Below are 17,744 nucleotides of genomic sequence, written 5' to 3' on the forward strand. Positions count from 1 at the left end.
TCAGGAAGTTTCATACAACCAAGCAAAAGTGGGTACAGAAAATTTACTATCTGCTCTAATCAATGCCACCATAACAATGCCTTTATTACTTTTTAGTACTGCAAACATGTCATTAGTTTTATACAATGAATGGTATGGTATGGAAACCTTTAAAGGGAATCAGAAAAAAAGATTCGACTCCTCCTACTAACAAATCAGAATAAAGCACATACCAAGCATGTCCTTTTTTATGGGAATTTTGGCATATCCTGATTTAAAACAATGTAAATCAGAATATGTCAAAATACCTAAAATTACCAATAATAGCTGGAAAAGACAAGGCAAGGCTGGCCAGTCATCCACCAGGCAAATCAAATTATTGGTAAATCACAGCTGCCACTTTCTGACTTGTACCTTCATGCAGTCAGAAAGACATATAACATCATTTCGGACCTAACGCTTCCTCTCCATCCCAACTTCCAGCTGTGCCTTCAGGCAGGAGCTATAAAGTGCCATGTGTACAGAAAACTGCCTACCAGAGGTCCTTCGTGCCAGCAGCCATCACCATCTTAAATAAAGGCACAAGGACTCAGGAGGAATCAAACACAGACTGAAGAGAAGAGGGTACTGACATCCATTATCAGCCATCACCTTGTTGAATGTGCGCTCCCTTCAAAACAAACAAGACGAACTCTCTGCGCTCAATCTAAATAATTAATGAAATGCAGGGATTTCTGTAATGACAATTTGTAATGTTGTTTGCCTACAGGTGATGAACAGATAGTAGTATCAGCTGACAAAGTACTAGGATGATGAAGAAAATGCAGTTCAGACACATTTCATTGCAATCTGCAATGACTATGCATTTTTTTTTTAATATATACAAAGTATTGAAATTTCATTGACCATTTGACGGAGATCCAAACTACCATGATAATGTATCTTTACTCCTGTGTGTGTTAAATGTCTGTATGAGTATGTATGGCTGCCCTTATGAGCAAAAGAAAAATTTCTGTCTTGGGTCTCCTCGACGGACAATAAAGTCTGATTTGATTTGATTTGAACCTGGTACTGGCTGTGATTTTTGAAGTGATGCATGATTTAAAATGTGAAAAATGTACATTTACTGTTAATATAAAAGCAGCTATTAAATTTATATTTTTAAAAAAACTTTAAATTATTTGTTTCCATTAATTTTGTGTAAAGGATTCAGACAGATGTAGATCAAAAGCCCGTTTTATTGTCCTTAAAAAAATACAGGGTGTAATTCAACAGTCTTCTCCTCAAGGAGTAACAAGGAATAAACAAAAACATGATCTGAACACACACCACACATCAAATTGATCTCAAAGCTATAGGCTCTGTAAGATCAAACTTTTAATATATTTGTTTCTTGTAAAAGCAGCTGATACAAGCACCCCAAAATTAATGCACAGGTATGTCTTATTTTGAGAATTTACACTTCAATGATTTCCTTTAGAAAGAATGGAAAAAATAGAACAAGAACAATGAGAATTCAATACCACACTCTTTCCAACTGTCCATAGAGTGGCAGACAGATGGAAAATTTAGTAAGTACCCTTTAATTTCACAGGAATAAAACAACCAAATTATAGGCCTACCTGTTTACCTTTATGGGTAGCTTAATCATTATAGGAAATTCTCAGTCCCATGGAAATAATGGCACAAGCATGACAGGGACCCTTTATCTTTTTTGTTGTGCTCTTGGGCTCTTGTGGAAATTGGTTTATTTGGAAGAATGGGAGAAGGCAAAAAATAGAGAAAATGTCATCATATTATTTAAAGACAACAGGATGAAACTAAGAAAGTAATAATGAGAACAGAATCCAGCATTAATGGAATATAGTTTCATAATGTTTTGGTAAGAATAATCACAATTGTTTTGATATGCAAAGGAAAAGGACTCTACAAACTAACAATGTAAATAATAATTTAGGCTGCTGTTGGAGATTAGCAGTAATGAAAAAAATTCTGTAAACATGATTAATTTAATCAACATTTTCAACTGATGGATGGTATACTTTGCAAATTGTCCTACTGTATATCAAATGTTGAGACAGAAAATATTAAAAATTGAGAAAATGCATCTGTTTTAATGTGCTCTGTTTTTAGGATGAAGAATTTGCTTTTCCTGGGAGTATAATTTTTTTCGAAAGATTACAGGTTGGTCATTCTAATGGTAAACAGGGCTGCATAGGAAATATCAAGAAAGGTGGCTGTAGGAAAATTGTGAAAAAGGGCTTTTCTATTTAATGGCAACTTGTTCAGGAGCATGCGCTGATGGTTTTTCTCTTTGCCTTCTCATTTCCTGTTGAAGAAGGTAGATCTGTGCTCGACACATGCGTAATTCTTTTTTTTGGTACTCTTCTTTATAACTGGTGGTGTAGTCCACTTTCCCACTTGAGACTGTACGCTCCACTGGCTTAAAGGCTGCCATGTGCTGTATTTCTTTTGGTGTAAAAGTTGCATGAGTTACGCTCTGCCCTTGAAATGGCTGCTAGTTGAAGAAGAGAAAAGAGAAAACTTCGTAAGAGGAAAACTGTGTAAATATTCTGATGTTCAACAAAGATAATCTTGAAGAGCATGATTTTCTTATGACATTTATGAAAACATACAGAATATAATGAATGTGACTTGGATCATTCCAAGGTTGAAATTATTGAAAATGTTCTTGCACTCGTGTATGTGCAAGTTTGCACACATGCCTATGTGTCTAAAGTGTGACAGTGAAAGAGAGAGATGATGTTTGTGTGAAATCACGTGTGAATTTTTAGGGCTGAATGTGCACGGGTATGGATGCTCCTATGTGACAATGTCTAATGTCGCTTGTTATCCATGGTGGAGTGTGTTCCCCTACTCTATAGGTGTGCATGTGCACACGTTCACAAATGTGTGTATACGCATTCATCAATTGTTTCTTTTCTCTCAGATCAATCCAGTCTTTGTTTCCCCACTTACTAAATGTCTGATAAAAGGCTTATTTTCATGGAAATCTCCAAAGCGAATACGTCTAGGTGGGTGCCAGTTTTTGAAGAACTCAGAGTTTGTTGTGTGTCCATCAAAAAACGTGTCTTGAGCCAAGGCCATGGTCCCAGTTGGTACACAGATTGTATTGGCTTGAAGTGTTGTCACATTAACTGGACGATAGTCCCTCTGAAAAATAAAATTAGACGTAATAAAACATAGAGATGATTAGCATAACATAGAAATGTGTCACAAGCCAAGTTTTTCTGCAAGTTACACAATTTGGAGGAAAACAAAAAATTTTCTTTAAATGAAGAAACTGGATGCAAACAATACCATTTTAGGGTGACTGAAAATGTGAAGTCGGCTAAATCTAAATTGGCTCAACAGTTCAGCATCGTTGTATTTATAAATAGGAAAACTCTCCTCAAAACACACTCTGAACAAAATAATCCCCGCCATCTTTAACCAATGGGAATGGGACACCACAGTTAATTAAGTTAACGATGGTTAGAGGCCATCGGTTGGCACAGATATGAGCCCATGAATACGCCGTGTTCGCGCTAACCGACAACTAGTCACGTGACCGGCATCGGTTAAAGATGGACAGCATGCGAGGGATAGGAAAACAAATAACATATGAACGATAAAAGAATTAAAAACTGTACTAAATGAAGAATAAAATCAAATACAGAAAATACAAAAAGGAACCAAAGAACAAGACTTGAGAGTAACATGATATTGCAAAAGGAAGGGTGGGAAAAAGGAATAGTATTATAGGAAGGGTTGTTAGGAGTAATGTTTACAGAAGAGGTGTGTTTTCAGTGCACGTTTAAAGTGAGTAGGTGGCGGATATGGAAAGTTCCATTGTTTCACTGCACAATAACTAAAAATGCTGTGGCCATATGTTGTTCTGGTGACAGGAAAAGTAAGAAGACTATCATCAGACGAGGAGCGGATCGGTTGTCTAGATAGGACGTAAGGGAAAAGCAGTTGAGAGAAATAATCAGGGCAGGTTTAAACACATCACAGACAGTTTAGACTGGATGCGAGAACAGATGGGTAGCCAGTGCCAAAAATGAAAGAGAGGAATGGCTGGGTCTCATTTCCGAACACCAGACGTGCAGCAGAGTTCTGTACTATGGAGGACAGCCAGAAAGCAAGGATCGAGTTGCAGTAATCAGGCATGGATAGAATAAAAGCACAGACAAGAGTATTTGTAGCATGCGTAGACAGAATGTGACGGATGGCGCTGATCTTGCATAGCTCATAATAGGCAGACTGGCAGACAGCTGTAACTTGTTAAGCAAGAGTCATGTCTGAAGTGATAATGAAACCCAGATTCCATACGGAAGATACAAAGGAGTTGTTGGTTTTGCCCACCTTGATGTGACTTGGTGGACAAACGAGTGAAGATGGATTTCTTCTTCTCGAACATAGGCCGGAGGGCTTCCATTTATCATCGTTGAGTTTAAGTTTGTTACCATTCAGTCCTTGAGATTGCTAATATAGGCTTCTAATACAGACAAGAAATGGAGTCTCTAAAATTTGGTGAGGATCAGACAAACTGTGCGGATTTGCAGAAGCAGAACCACAAACATACCCTAGCACATATTGTCAAACATTTTGTTAAAAAGCCACAATAATATACAAATAGATAATGGGGGTGAGGACTTATGACAAGAAACAGACTTGGACGTAGGTGATGTTACCTTATGTGATGTTTCTGTCTCAAATTTGACAGAAGGACATTTGTATTTTTCGTCAGTAACTTTGCATGAATGAGAAGCAGGGTGAACTGTGACATCATGTCCTTTAAAAATTGTTCGGTTCTCTGTAGAGAAACTCTGCCTGTAAAATATAACAGTGAAATAACAAATGCAATAGAGAGATAGCAAGTTACAACAGAAATAATTTATGTTATTCAGTGGTCTGAAGAAGACTTGTAAAAACAAAGATGTCAGCACAGCTATCTCCTTGCATATGTGCCATTTGTATAGGATTGATCTACCAATTTATTAATATCTGTGCATAAAAGAGTGTCTTTGTATAAATGAATACTCCAACATCTATAACTGCTGGTTTTGATATTAAATTAAGAAGCAATGATCACAGTAGCTCACACATCAACTTTTTATCCCTTAGTAATACTGCCAACTTACATGTTGTTGAACTTGAGGTCTATTGTGGTTGGTGCTGGTTCAGCTGGTTTGGGTGGAAGAGGTTGCTTTGATCCAAAACCAGGAAAGTCATGTTTGAACTGTGTCTCATCACTAAACTTCCCTCTCTTGCCCACTGAAGCTTTATCCTTGTGAACAACTGGCTTTGCACGGTAGTCTCCTTTAATTTCTTTATAGGTATCTCTGTGGGTAGTTTCAAACTCCATGGAACCTTCCCATACAGTAATACAAAATGATGCAGGCAGAGTAATGTACTCTTTCTTCATGACAGTTATTGCATCATTATAACTCATTGTACACAAGAACTTTATTTCTCTCACTCATATCTAGCAATTAGAAACCCTTTTACTTCATAATTAATCATTCTCAAGCACCACTGCTTACATCTCTTTGTCTCTTATGCCAGCTTACTGCCTGTCACTGGAGCCTAGACTGTGGTGTCAGAGACTTAACCTTTACTATTTTCCTATAGTTAAAGACAATATATTATAAGACAATAGCTGCAGGGATTTCTGTTTGGTCCTTTTATAATGGCCAGGATGAAGAGGAACGGCGACAGAATGCAGCCCTGCTTCACCCCAGTACTGACATTGAAGGGTTCTGTGAGCTCCGTGTCACAGACAACCTGGGATTTGAAATCGCTGTACAGCAGCGGTTCTCAACCTGTGGGGCGTGCTTACAGGGGGGACGCAAAGGTGGTCATTTTTTTAAAGTTTCTTATACCGGTATTAGTGATAGCTGGATCTTTCAGTTTGCCAAAGTCCACTCTCTGCTGACGTGCCTGTTTTCCTTGCGATCGACGTAGCTTCAGAGAAACTGTGGCTAGCACACGAGTGTGGTCACTGGCAACGTCTGCTCCTCTGTAGGCTCTGACATCTTGAAGTGAGCTCCTCCATCTTCAGCTGATGATGACATGATCTATCTGGTTCTTTGTGATCCTATCTGGTGATGTCCACGTTGCCTTGTGGATGTCTCTCTGTTTGAAGAGTGTGCCTCCAATCTGTAGGTTGTTTTCTTCACATAAGTCTACCAATCTCTCTCTTTTGTCATTGATGGTTCCAATTCCATGCTTGCCCATGACATGCTCCTTGCAGGTGTTGTCACTTCCCACCTTGGCATTGAGGTCGCTGATGATGAGCAACATATCGTGGGCTCAAACGTTCTCCGAGGCTGCCTGGAGCTGATTGTAAAAAGCATCCTTGTCTTCTGCCTTGGAGTCTTATCTGTTGGTGCATAGCAAGCTAGCACTGTCAGCTTGGTGTACTTTAAATGGAATCTTGCTCTCAAAAGCGGGGTCCATAAGGCTTCCATTCCAGCATTGCTTTTTCAGCTTTCCTGTTGAGGAGAAGTGCTACTCCTTAAGAGTGCTGACCGTCTGATCTTCCTGAGAACAGGATGGGATGTCCTGATGCTAATTTCCTCTTTCCCTTGCTGGTCCATCTGACCTTACTGACTCCCAGAATGTCCAAGTTGTAGTTGTCAAACTCCTTGACTAGTCTTGAGTGTCCTTTGCAATGGACCAGCACTCCCTCCCCCTCAACTTTTGCTTCTTCTCCGGTTTGGCTGTCGTCCGTCATAAGTCCAGTCTCCTGGTGTGTTTCATTACCCTTGCCATCCGTGACGAATACTCTGGTTTTGGTTTCTGTAACAAGCTCTTTTTACATGGTGGGGTTGTTAACCCTACCACAACCTAATTTACCTTTAGGTAAGGTGTCCACCTCAGTCGTCTCTTACGACATGCCTGGCTGGATGGCAGGGACCCTATTCTTACAATGCTCGCTAAGCAAGCATACCCTGGGGTCCCACAGGGAAAGTTGTATCTGGTGTCATCCCCAAAGTGCTCCTGTGGGAATGCAGAACAAACCTCATACCAGGCTCGTTCACAAAAAGAGGGCAGAGATCTGTATCAAGCTGTATGTTTCTGAGAATGCTCTGCAGATAACTGCCATCTTCATCTCGAGAGATAGCCTCCAAGTGTAACTAAAGCCAATGGCAACATCATATTCTTATGAATGGAACAGCATAAGCCGGTAAAAGAACTAGTAGTGAAGAGTAACCACTACATTATTGTGCTACAATAATGTGCTAATTACAGAGATGACCGCCTGTTAGGCTAACTGCTCAAAAAGAAGGAAATCAGCTGAGCTGTCCGTCTATGTTGTCTTTGCTATGATATTACACGTTCTAATTAGGACAATGTATTGAAGTTCACAATAATACCAAGTATGTGCCTATCTGAAAATAAATCACTCACACATACACGAAAAAGTACTGTGAAATAAGAAACAGATCTGAAAGGAAGAAACAGAAAAAAAGATGAGGTATAAACAATGATTTCATTAGCAGTTATAAAACAGAAATGGCAGAAATGTCATATAAAAATTTGATAAAAAGATTAAAGCACATGCAAGAAATGATTCATGATAAGCTACTCACTATATGGGTCATAATAAAGAAAAATATGATAAAATAGATTGAAACATAGAACAATAATCATCAGTTTATACCTTCTAGTTTTATATTGGGGGTTTCTGTTTTGATTGTAGCAACAGGTGGGGCAAAGGTGCCCTGATAGCTGTGTCGCATAGTGCTTTCTGGAAGGGACTTTCTTCCAGGAAATATAATTGATCCTGCAAGGTCATATGGCTTATTATGTGAATACAAAAATATCTTTAAAGTAGAATGTGTCTAAGAAAAACATTAAATAAAATGATACCTCTGTACTCTAAGAGCTGATCACTTATTGTACTCTGAAATGCCACTAATGAGAAATGATAGATGTATTTTATATTGTACCAGATTCTAGCTAGAAGCTTAAAAAGAAAATGCTGAACAGTTTGAAAAATGTTCTTTTAATTTTTTTTTTAAACTTGTGGTTGTCTGCTGCAGATAGCAGATGCAGCTTGAACTCAATAAACTTTTCTGGTGTGTGAAATGTTTCTGTATGAGGTAAGCAGCTTACATTATTGAGAGGTAGTACTGAAGTTGGAGACCACAATCCATGAATAAGCATTTTAGGTACATTTTCTTAAGACAGTTGTGCTCATCTTCACCCAATACAAGCAGGTTTGCTATTATTTCTTTCCATTTTCTACACCTCATAAAGCTTTTCAGGTTCTTCAATTTGTACTTTTCTAGTGTCCCATTTCACATATACTCTGCTATCAAGCAATGAACAAATACCTGTTTATGCATATATACATCAGGGAGGCCATCTACCTGTAAAACTTGGCAACTCTCCAAAAATCAAAGTTGGTTGTCTTTGCCATGGTTTAAAGGTTTCTTTGGTTGTGGTACATGCATCAAGTGGCAGTGCAGGGATGTGCAGTTTGTCATGCTGGTTTATGGAATAAATTTCATGAACAGGTTGCTTTGGAACAAACTCCTGACTGTAGTGTGTTGTCCCATCCATTGGCACAGATGGAACTTTATAGTGCTCCTCCTAAAAAGAAATCTTATTTTCTTAATAGAGTTTTCTCCCAAACTCAATTTAGATTAGCATAATTCAAAAAAGACATTGTTAAAAGACGAAAGGATTGATCAAAGGAAGATAAAAAGAACACAAAAGGAAGGCTACCATTTTATGTATAATTTTGAACAGAAAAGATAATATAAATGTCAATGAAGGGAAAGAAATAGCAGCTTTTACTTCCCAAATCACATAGAAGTATACATAAGTATACTACTCACTATGGGCAAATGGAAAATATATACTACTCTGGTATATTACCACTAGTATATTATTTTGTCTACTATCGTGTAGTGATTTTTTTTCTTTTTCGTTTTGTGGAAGAAGAGTCTTGGGAAAGAATAGTATTTGGAGATAACTCAGCAGTGACTTCTGTAACAGCACTTTGCTAAGACAGAGAGCTGAATTGGTTCTGTGCAAAGTAGTTCAGTTTTCAACAAATCAAGATGTGATTTGGGTTTCTGCCTGTAGGAGAATATATTCAGCTTCAAAAAAAATGTAAACCTCCTGTACAATATGGGTTATATTATGATGATGATGATGATGATGATGATGATGATGATGATGTAGTTTTGTAGCGCGCTAGTATCCGCATCACAAAGATGCGCGCAATGCGCGGTGATCCCAGCAGCCACCAAACTGCAGGTCAAATGATAACTTCAAATAAGTTTAAACAAGTGAGTCTTAAGATTTTTCTTGAAAGATGCAATACTATCAGACTCCTTGGTCGAGAGGGGAAGCGAGTTCCACAAAAGCGGGGCTACATTGGAGAAGGATCTAAAACCCGCAGTCTTCTTGTTAGTATTCCCTGACTGAACACTCGGTCGTTCAAGTATGAAGTGGGCTGCTGAACGAAGGTTCCGCTGAAGTTGGTAACGGCGAATGAGTTCTTGTAGATAGACAGGCGCAAGGTCGTGAAGACAGCCATATGTTAAGGTTAACACTTTGTGCTCAATTCTCTTCTCCACAGGAAGCCAATGTAGGTCACGTAGGACAGGAGCAATATGGTCAGTTGGTTTCTTTCGTGCAACTATCCTCGCAGCCGTATTTTGCACTCGCTGAAGCCTCGACAACTCGCTCTTTGAAATCCCCCAGAGGCAGCTGTTTGCATAGTCTAATTTAGAACTAATTTCAGTAGTTCATCTTCTGTCACTGGTTGAAAGTTAGAGAGGGGTGTGCCACAAAACAAGTCACTGGTTTGCTCCACAGTATCAACCGAGTCACTGAAACTGTCCATTATGGTCTTTATCTTGTCTTCAAAGTAATCACTTAATGTACTGGCAGCGGTCTGGTCATCCATCTCTGGAAGAACAGGCTGAGTCACATCTTTACCCAGGAGACCATGCACAACTGCGAACATCTTGCGGGAATCAGAAACTGCAGAGCTTAGAATATTCATAACATACCGCGACCTAGCTTTGACAATGATGGCTGAACACTGGCTCCTTGTATGGCGATAAATCTGACGATCCACCTCCAGTCTACTCTTGCGCCATTTGCGCTCCGCCTGACGCCTGACCTTATTGGCTTGGCGTACCTCTGGAGTAAACCACGCAGTATCAGGACGCTCAGTAATGCACCTCTTTTTCTCAGGTGCAAACTTGTCAAGAAGAGCAGTCAGGGTGCTGTTGTACAGAGCCACAAGCTCATCCACATTGTCAGGAGGGGAGACCAGGAGAGCAGAACGCTGAAGTTCAGTACGAAAAGAATCAGAGTCCATGCCCCGCACATTTCTAGTGTACACAGTCTTTCTCGGTAAGCCAGGCCTTGACATGCTGGTAGTAAACAACACAAGAAAATGATCCGAAAGTTGCAAGTCTTCCACAACAATAGACCTAACAGTGTGATGGCCGGGTCTCGCAATAACCCAGTCCAAGGTGTGACCCTTACTTATTCTACTTTTTGAAGTTGTGGTCCTTAGCCTGAACATTTTGTGTGCAAGAAATACACCTAAACTCTACAAAATTAAGCCATGACAACACTTGAAAATATTTTATCTTGGCTGCAGTTAAACAGGGAAGCATATGTAGCAACAGAATGACAAAGATGTAACCTGGTACCTAACACTGACATGCTCTGGAGATTATTTTTGCATACAAAATTTTATATTTAAGAAAGGCTTAGAAGTTCAGATTTATGAATCTGGAAAGAGAGGTATTGATCGAGATATTAATGAACTTTGTTCTCATCTCCTGTATATCTGTTGATTTATGTTTCATGCTGAATTTAGGTGTCAATAAATCTAGCACAAGTAGAAAGACAAAGTTTATTCCCAGAAAGCAAAACAGCACAGCTCCATTCTTATTTAAAATGAGCTCCAAACAACTAAAGTCTCTATCACTTGTCTTCCTCAATAATTATTTGTAAACAGCTTGCTGTTCGTATGTGACAGCTTGGGTGACCTAGTGCATGTCCAATCTCTGATTAGCTGATTTCTTTCACAGGCATAATCCTCTCTAAACCTGCTGTGAGATAAAATATGCAAAGAGAGCGTGACATCGTGAGGAACGTACTCTGGTGGAGAAAGACAGGTCCCCACAGACCACAGAGAAATTTTATGTGCACTTGATGATTTCTGCAAAAATTCGACATACCAAGGTGACTTCAAGCAGCAGTGGCAGATTCAGTGGATTCACTAGCAATCATGTTCCTCTCCTTTACCTCCTATCATTACTTATTGTCATGCAGTTACCACCCACCTATGTGCATGCTCTGTGACTGGAGCAAGCAAAGTCCACTCAGAAGCTGGTTTTTCAACCAATACCTCACATCAACCTTCTTCCCTTCCACCTAGCAGCTATAGCAGGTTTTCCAGCTGACAAGGTGACACAGTTGCTGGGCAGTCACTCACACTATCTGGAGTCACAGCAATACAAAGTGCATGTTCTCATGCATTCAAATCAAAGAGTTGGAGTTAGTATTAAGTCGTCACTAGCTGTAATGGATATGCTTGGTCAAGACCGTGAAGACAACAGTAGCGCAAAGTGACAGTCTTGTAATCAGTTTAAGATCTGACTGACAACCACTAAAGCTATCAAAGGAAGGGTGTAGCAAAGTTAACTTTTTGCATACAAAGGACAATACAAGCGACATAATTCTGACCCTTTTCAAGTTTTTGTCCAGTAGGCAGTTAGGGAGATCGATGAACAGATTTGCAGGAATCCAGCAGGGACAACACTAAAAGATATGACTATGTGAAGTTCAAAAACGATAATCTGACAGCATTGATATGAGATTAAAGAGATAATGATGTGTCAATGATAACAAAGATTCCAGGCGGTATGATAAAAAAAGTAATGCTAGTAGTGGACGGCACATATTTCAGTTTATTTGCAGATGCTATTGGAAGTACCTCATTTTTCATCAATCATTTCGGTTTGTTAATGGTCATCCAGGGTTTCACAGCGTCTAAAGTGCGCTTTGTGGTGATGAAGACCTACTAGAGATGGAAAGCAAGGCCAGAGGCTAGCAACTATTATGTTTGATACTACAAGCTCAAGTGGAAGATGGTGGAACCAAGTGGTTTGATGTACAAAGTAAATAAAGAAAAACCCAGATACAAAGCCTATACATCAAAGCAGCAGGTGAAGATCTGTGGTTCCCACAAATGTCTCAGACTGGGTTCGATCAGATAGAACTGAAACCAGTTGAAAATGGTGCCCAAAGACCAAAAGTAATAAGAAGTTGATAGATCCAGCATTAGCAGTAAGATGTGATCTAGATTGCAAACAGATAATAAAAACATGAGCAAGATGAGGAGTGGTGTTGTCATCTTGCAACATGGCACATGGACCCATAGCCTATACAGCTGTCATTATAAAACTCTGCACAGTTTAGTATGTTACTGGATCCCTATCAGAGCACCAAACACCAGGGGAAGACCGATTTTGTCATTAAGATGGCTCTCTCCCCAGGTAATAAGAGAGCTATCAAACCAAATGCATACCGACATTGGCCGGCACGGTTGGCTGCTTTGGACTTGGTGAAACAGATGAATGGGGTTTCCAGCTGCTTGAGTTTGTATAGAGTCAAAGGTTGACCCTTCCCAATACCTTGCATCCTCACAAAGGGACACAGCTCACCACAGGCACTCTCCTGATGGGTCAACTGTCAATTCACAGATTGACTTCATCTTTCTGCTGAGGTGCTTCAAATCAAGAATCAACCAGGGGAAAACAAGGCCACACCCAGGTGTGGATATTAATAGTGACCACAATCTCATCCTCTTGACCCTGCGCTTGAAGCTATTGGTGAAGTGTTCCATGACCCATCCACACATTCATTTCAACCTAGAAAAGCTACTGGATCCTAAAATTCGACGACCTTAACTTTATTGACTGCGATGGGGGAACATTCTCAGACTATATAAAGAAGGTGCTATCAAAGCCAAAAATGTCTTGCTTGCCCCAAAGGAGAAGAAACACCCCTGGGCCACCAAGGTAGCTCTCCACCTTTGTGACCACTACTGAACTCTGAAGCATGATGATGATGATGATGGGGTTTTATAGCATGACAAGTTGAGAACCCCTGAGGCATCTGCTGTCAACCGCAAAATACAGAAAAGGCACGAAGGCAGTCAGGGCAGCCTGGATCAAGGAGAAATGTAATGAGATTGATGACAGTGTGGCCTGGGGCGACAACCAGTAAATCTTCAACTTGCTCAAGATCCTCACCAATTAGAGCCAGCAGAAACCAGCCGCAGTCAGACATTAAGAACTGCCTATTCTTGGATGGCAAAGCTGTCCTAGACCGTTGGACAGAATACTGCAGCAGGCTATAATACTGCCTGCTGACGACAGACTCAAACATTCCCCCAGGATATCCAAGAAACAAACGCCAACCCAGAGGCTCTGTAAGTACTATGCAAAAGAGGTCGAGCAGACTATTTGGTGCCTTAAAGGAGGAAAGTCTCCTGGGTCAACAAAGTCCCAGCAGAGTTGATCAATTGTGGTGAAGGAGAGAAATTGAAGGCTCTTACCACACTATGCTGGAAGATCTGGCCCAAGCAGTGGCCAAAAGAGTGGATGCAGCCACGGTCATACCCCTGGAAGGAAATGTAAGGAAGTGTCAGAGCTATCGCATAATCAGCCAAATCAATCACCTGAGCTATGGTGAAAGTGATCCAAAACCACGTCGCACCAGCAGCAGAGGGCCACATTAAAGTCCGAGCAGATTTTCAATAGTAGAGTCTTTGTCGAAAAGCACCTTCAGCACAGTAATGATCTGTATAATAAATTTATTGACTTTTTAAGGTGTTCGATAGAGTATGTCACATGCTGCACTCATTCAATGTGGAGGAAGGTTTTGTGGGCACCATCAAGGCACTGGACGATAGATCTAGGATCTTGGTACTCTTTAATAACCAAGTGGGTAAGCTGTTTCCCATAACAGTCGGTGTACGCCAAAGATGCAGGATGTTCCCGGTATATCTATGTGGAGAAAATCATGCCTGATGCACTCTGATTGGGGAAAGGCCATAGTAATCTCCGCTTTGCTGATCTCACGGCGGGCAGCAATAGTGAGTTACAGACCCTCACAAACTCACTGCTAGTGCAAATGCATATGGGATGAAGATGAGCACGGAAAAGAACAAGGTGATGGTTAACACCATCGGATCTAGCAATGCAGAGGTCTGAATGAACGGGGTACAGTGCAGTCCTTTAAGTACCTGGGCGCCACCGTTTCTGAAGAAGGTGGCTGCACGTCTCAAGATCACAGCAGCAACAAGGGGGATAGCCAGGCTCAACAAAATTTGGGACAGCAGAAGCATCAGCTTTCATACCAAATTTAGGCTTCACAAGTCTCTCATTGTGCCAATGATGCTGTACGGTAAGCGGTTAAATTGAAATCTTCAGGAAATTCTGCTGGATCTCTTACCAGGAGCCAACGATGAATGACTTTGTACGCAGCCTAGTAAACTGTTTGGTAGGTCCCCAGGAGTCTTGCTATCGCCAAGCGGCAGAAGTGGTTTGGTCATGTCCTCTTACACGACACCTTGTCAAATAAGGTCCTCTAAGTTTACATTGAAGGCAGTTGATGCTAAGGCAAACAGAAGAAAAGCTGGTTGACTAACGTGAAGTAGTGGATCGGCTGTTTACTAGGGAACCTTGTAATGCAGGCTCAAAGCTAGTCTTTTTAGTGTGAGTTCACCTCTGCTTCACTCCATCATATTTCTCCTACAACTGGTACCTCTGGTATCAGTTACGGAGTGAAATGAATGTACTTAGCCTATGGGTTATGAGCACAGTGGGGTGAAAGGTTTAGTTTATTAACAGTTGAATTTTTCAGTATTTTCCCGGGATTTGCATAGGCAGTCTAATGGCACAACGGTTAGTGGCTGTCACCAAAGAAGTGAGGGTTGCCTATCTTGAGTTCAGCTCTTGTCTTAAGTATGCTGTTCTGTCTAAGTAGCATTTGTATTAAAGGCTAACCGCTTGGCATGATATAGCCTTAGTTGCTGGCTTGGCATAAAACATGTTTTCCCCTCCCCAATGATTTGCATGCAGTTTTAAAGCATTGTTTCACAAATGCAGTAAGAAAAAACTATGGGTCAATTAAGTACAGTGTGCAGTCACACTTTCCAGTTCCTTCCACAGTGCTTTAATTTATGTGCTTTAATTTACTAGAGACTTTAATTTATATTCCAAGCTGTGACACTGCAACTGGCTCTTAGTTTTTTGTGAATCGTACATTTTAATTTGGATGATTTATAAGTAATTAAGCAAGTAAACTCTGCTGAAAACAACACATGCATTTATCTTCTAAATTATGTAAGTCTAAAATTCTAGGATTTAAAAGGAGGTGACTTGACATACATTAGAAACTGAAAGATTAAAAGTTGGAAATGGAACAGGCAAAAAACAGTCTGAAAGTTGTCAGAACCACTATAATCTTAAACTCTTACATGCACAATAGCCTTCACACGCTCAACATCCCCATATGTCTTGAAGTCCATTCTCTGATTGGTCACAAATGTCATTGGTGGCGCATTAAGGTCGAGTGGTGTGGGAGTTGGACGCTTAGATGACCGAGGGCAGGGATTGTCAATCTTTTTGAAGGTAGATTTGTAGTCAGAGTAACCAAGTGGTGCCACCGGAAGCCTGAGTTTTGTCTTTGCATGCAAACGCTTATGCCGGCTGAAAAAAATGTGGATTGCTTCTAAATATTAAGCAGCACGAGTACTAAAAACTATAAAACATACAAACTTATTTCCATTGATATAGAAAGACCCTACTTTCATTTATAATATTTTAGTTTAGTTAGTTTATTCTTTGTTACTCCTTGACGGGCATAGGGCTGCAACAACACCTCACCAGCAAATCCAGTTTTGGGCAGCCCCCCTTAGTTGGGCCCATGTGGTTCCATCATCCTTTACCTCGCTTTCTACTGTTCTTTTCCAAGTCTGCTTTGGTCTCCCAGCTCTACTCTTCCCCTGAGGATTCTAGTCCTAATACCACTATAGCATATTGAAGTACGGATATCACATATGGTTCTGAGACCCCTGAGACAATATATTTGTATGTATATACCTTACATGATTTGTATGTTCGATTCTAATTTACTAGCATCAATCACCGAAACAGTGAGAGTTGGCTGTCCTGGGTTCAACTCCTGTTCTTCATCTGCAGGTGACGTTTGCTTACAGGACTGGCTGCCTTGCCATGATATAGTCTTAGTTGCTGGCCCGGCATAATACACGAATCCCTCCCCCCACCCTTACTCTGACTTCCACGTTGTAAAAGAAGAGCAGGGATGAAAGCTTGAGAGCTGCGTGTCATGATTTTAGCTGGCTAAAGTAACATTCCCCTGAAGTATTATGCTACAGATAGTTATCTAAAACCAAACTAGTTCATGAACCCCTTGGATCATATTGTCGAAGGCCTTGTAGTAAGGCTTTGATACAGGATGAGCTCGTTGCATTTAGGGTCATCAAAAGGTAGACATATATATAGGGCATATATACTATTTCAGTTCCCCTTGGCAATGTTCTGGTGAAATGCTGGGAGCAGACAAGAAATGACTAGTCAGTCATCTCAGAAATATGTGTCTTTGTTTCACTTTCTTTTTATGTCTTTAAGATTGCCTTGTTAAGTTAGGTGCAACTGACACACTAATTAGATATTCATGCTCATTTATTATAAGGATTCTCATCCTTTTGTAAGCACTTTCCTATGGTGATTTTTTTTTTTTTTTTTTTTTGTCCTCAAGATTGTCATATTAACATTGCACAAGTTATAGATAAATATAAGTCATAATAAATATTTGATCTCACCTTACTTACAAATTATAAAAACTGATCTATTTATTTAAAATGTAAATTATCGATATATATTTAATTTTTATTTAAGAAAATTAATATTATATTTAAAAAATTGTAAATAAAATTCTAAAATTAAATCAACAACGCTGAATAAAAAAATTACATTATTTTTAAAAAGATCCTAAACTAAACTATTATATATAATAATTGATTTCTAATTAAAATAATAATTCTTCTTCTGCACTTACCCACAGTCGCATAATGCGCTGACTGAAACATCATCTGGAAATTCTTCCGAAAGAATGTCTGCATCAGAAAACATTTGGCCATACAACATTGTCGTTTAAATAATTGGTTATGACAGGCGATTTATTATCATTCCGTTCGACTTTAAATAATTACTATATCCTCAGACTTCTGCTAAACTACTGTCAAGAATTGACAGATAATACTACATATATGAGCAATTCAATGTAACGTTGTCTCGGGAAACGTTATGACACTAGTTTTAAACCCTCCTATTAGATATGCTTGTAGGTTAGTAACGATATTTTCACATCAAACACTTGGCAACCGACCACTTAGTAACGAGCCTGTAGAAACGGCTGTTCCGGCTGTTCTCGCCTTCAAACTTACACCAAGGACGTGAATAAGTGGATTGCTGTCTGTCTACCAAGACCAACGCTAAAACTCTTGCGAAGTGATTCGCTGTTAGTCTCGGCGAGCCGTAAGAAAGAATGTGAATAAACCAGAAGCTATGTCGTCTAATGCCTCATTTTAATAGTTAATCTGAAATGTGACTAAACCGGAAGCTATGTCCTCTAATACCTCGTTTTAACTGGGGAAAATCGTCTGCCAGCAGTCCAGGGAT

The 17,744-nt window shown here is 39.8% G+C and overlaps 1 protein-coding gene across 3 annotated transcripts; it reads right to left on the reverse strand.

Annotated features, from left to right (window-relative positions):
• Positions 1-1,338: 1,338 nt before the first annotated feature.
• LOC112567734 lies at positions 1,339-17,445 on the reverse strand. Of its 3 annotated transcripts, none has more exons than XM_025244522.1 (8): positions 17,122-17,445; positions 15,518-15,749; positions 8,364-8,586; positions 7,652-7,774; positions 5,127-5,355; positions 4,677-4,815; positions 2,959-3,153; positions 1,339-2,494 (listed from the first exon to the last, which is right to left on the reverse strand). In XM_025244522.1, the coding sequence occupies exons 1-8, from the start codon at positions 17,208-17,210 to the stop codon at positions 2,246-2,248; spliced, it is 1,479 nt and encodes a 492-aa protein (XP_025100307.1). In that variant the 5' UTR covers positions 17,211-17,445; the 3' UTR covers positions 1,339-2,245. The 3 variants fall into 3 exon arrangements, with proteins under 3 accessions (XP_025100307.1, XP_025100306.1, XP_025100308.1); XM_025244521.1 differs by having other exon boundaries at positions 1,339-2,497; XM_025244523.1 differs by lacking the exon at positions 7,652-7,774 and having other exon boundaries at positions 1,339-2,497.
• Between the last annotated feature and the right edge of the window lie 299 nt (positions 17,446-17,744).

This window comes from Pomacea canaliculata, linkage group LG7 (genome assembly GCF_003073045.1).
Source record: "Pomacea canaliculata isolate SZHN2017 linkage group LG7, ASM307304v1, whole genome shotgun sequence".
In the NCBI taxonomy this organism is placed as follows: domain Eukaryota; kingdom Metazoa; phylum Mollusca; class Gastropoda; order Architaenioglossa; family Ampullariidae; genus Pomacea; species Pomacea canaliculata.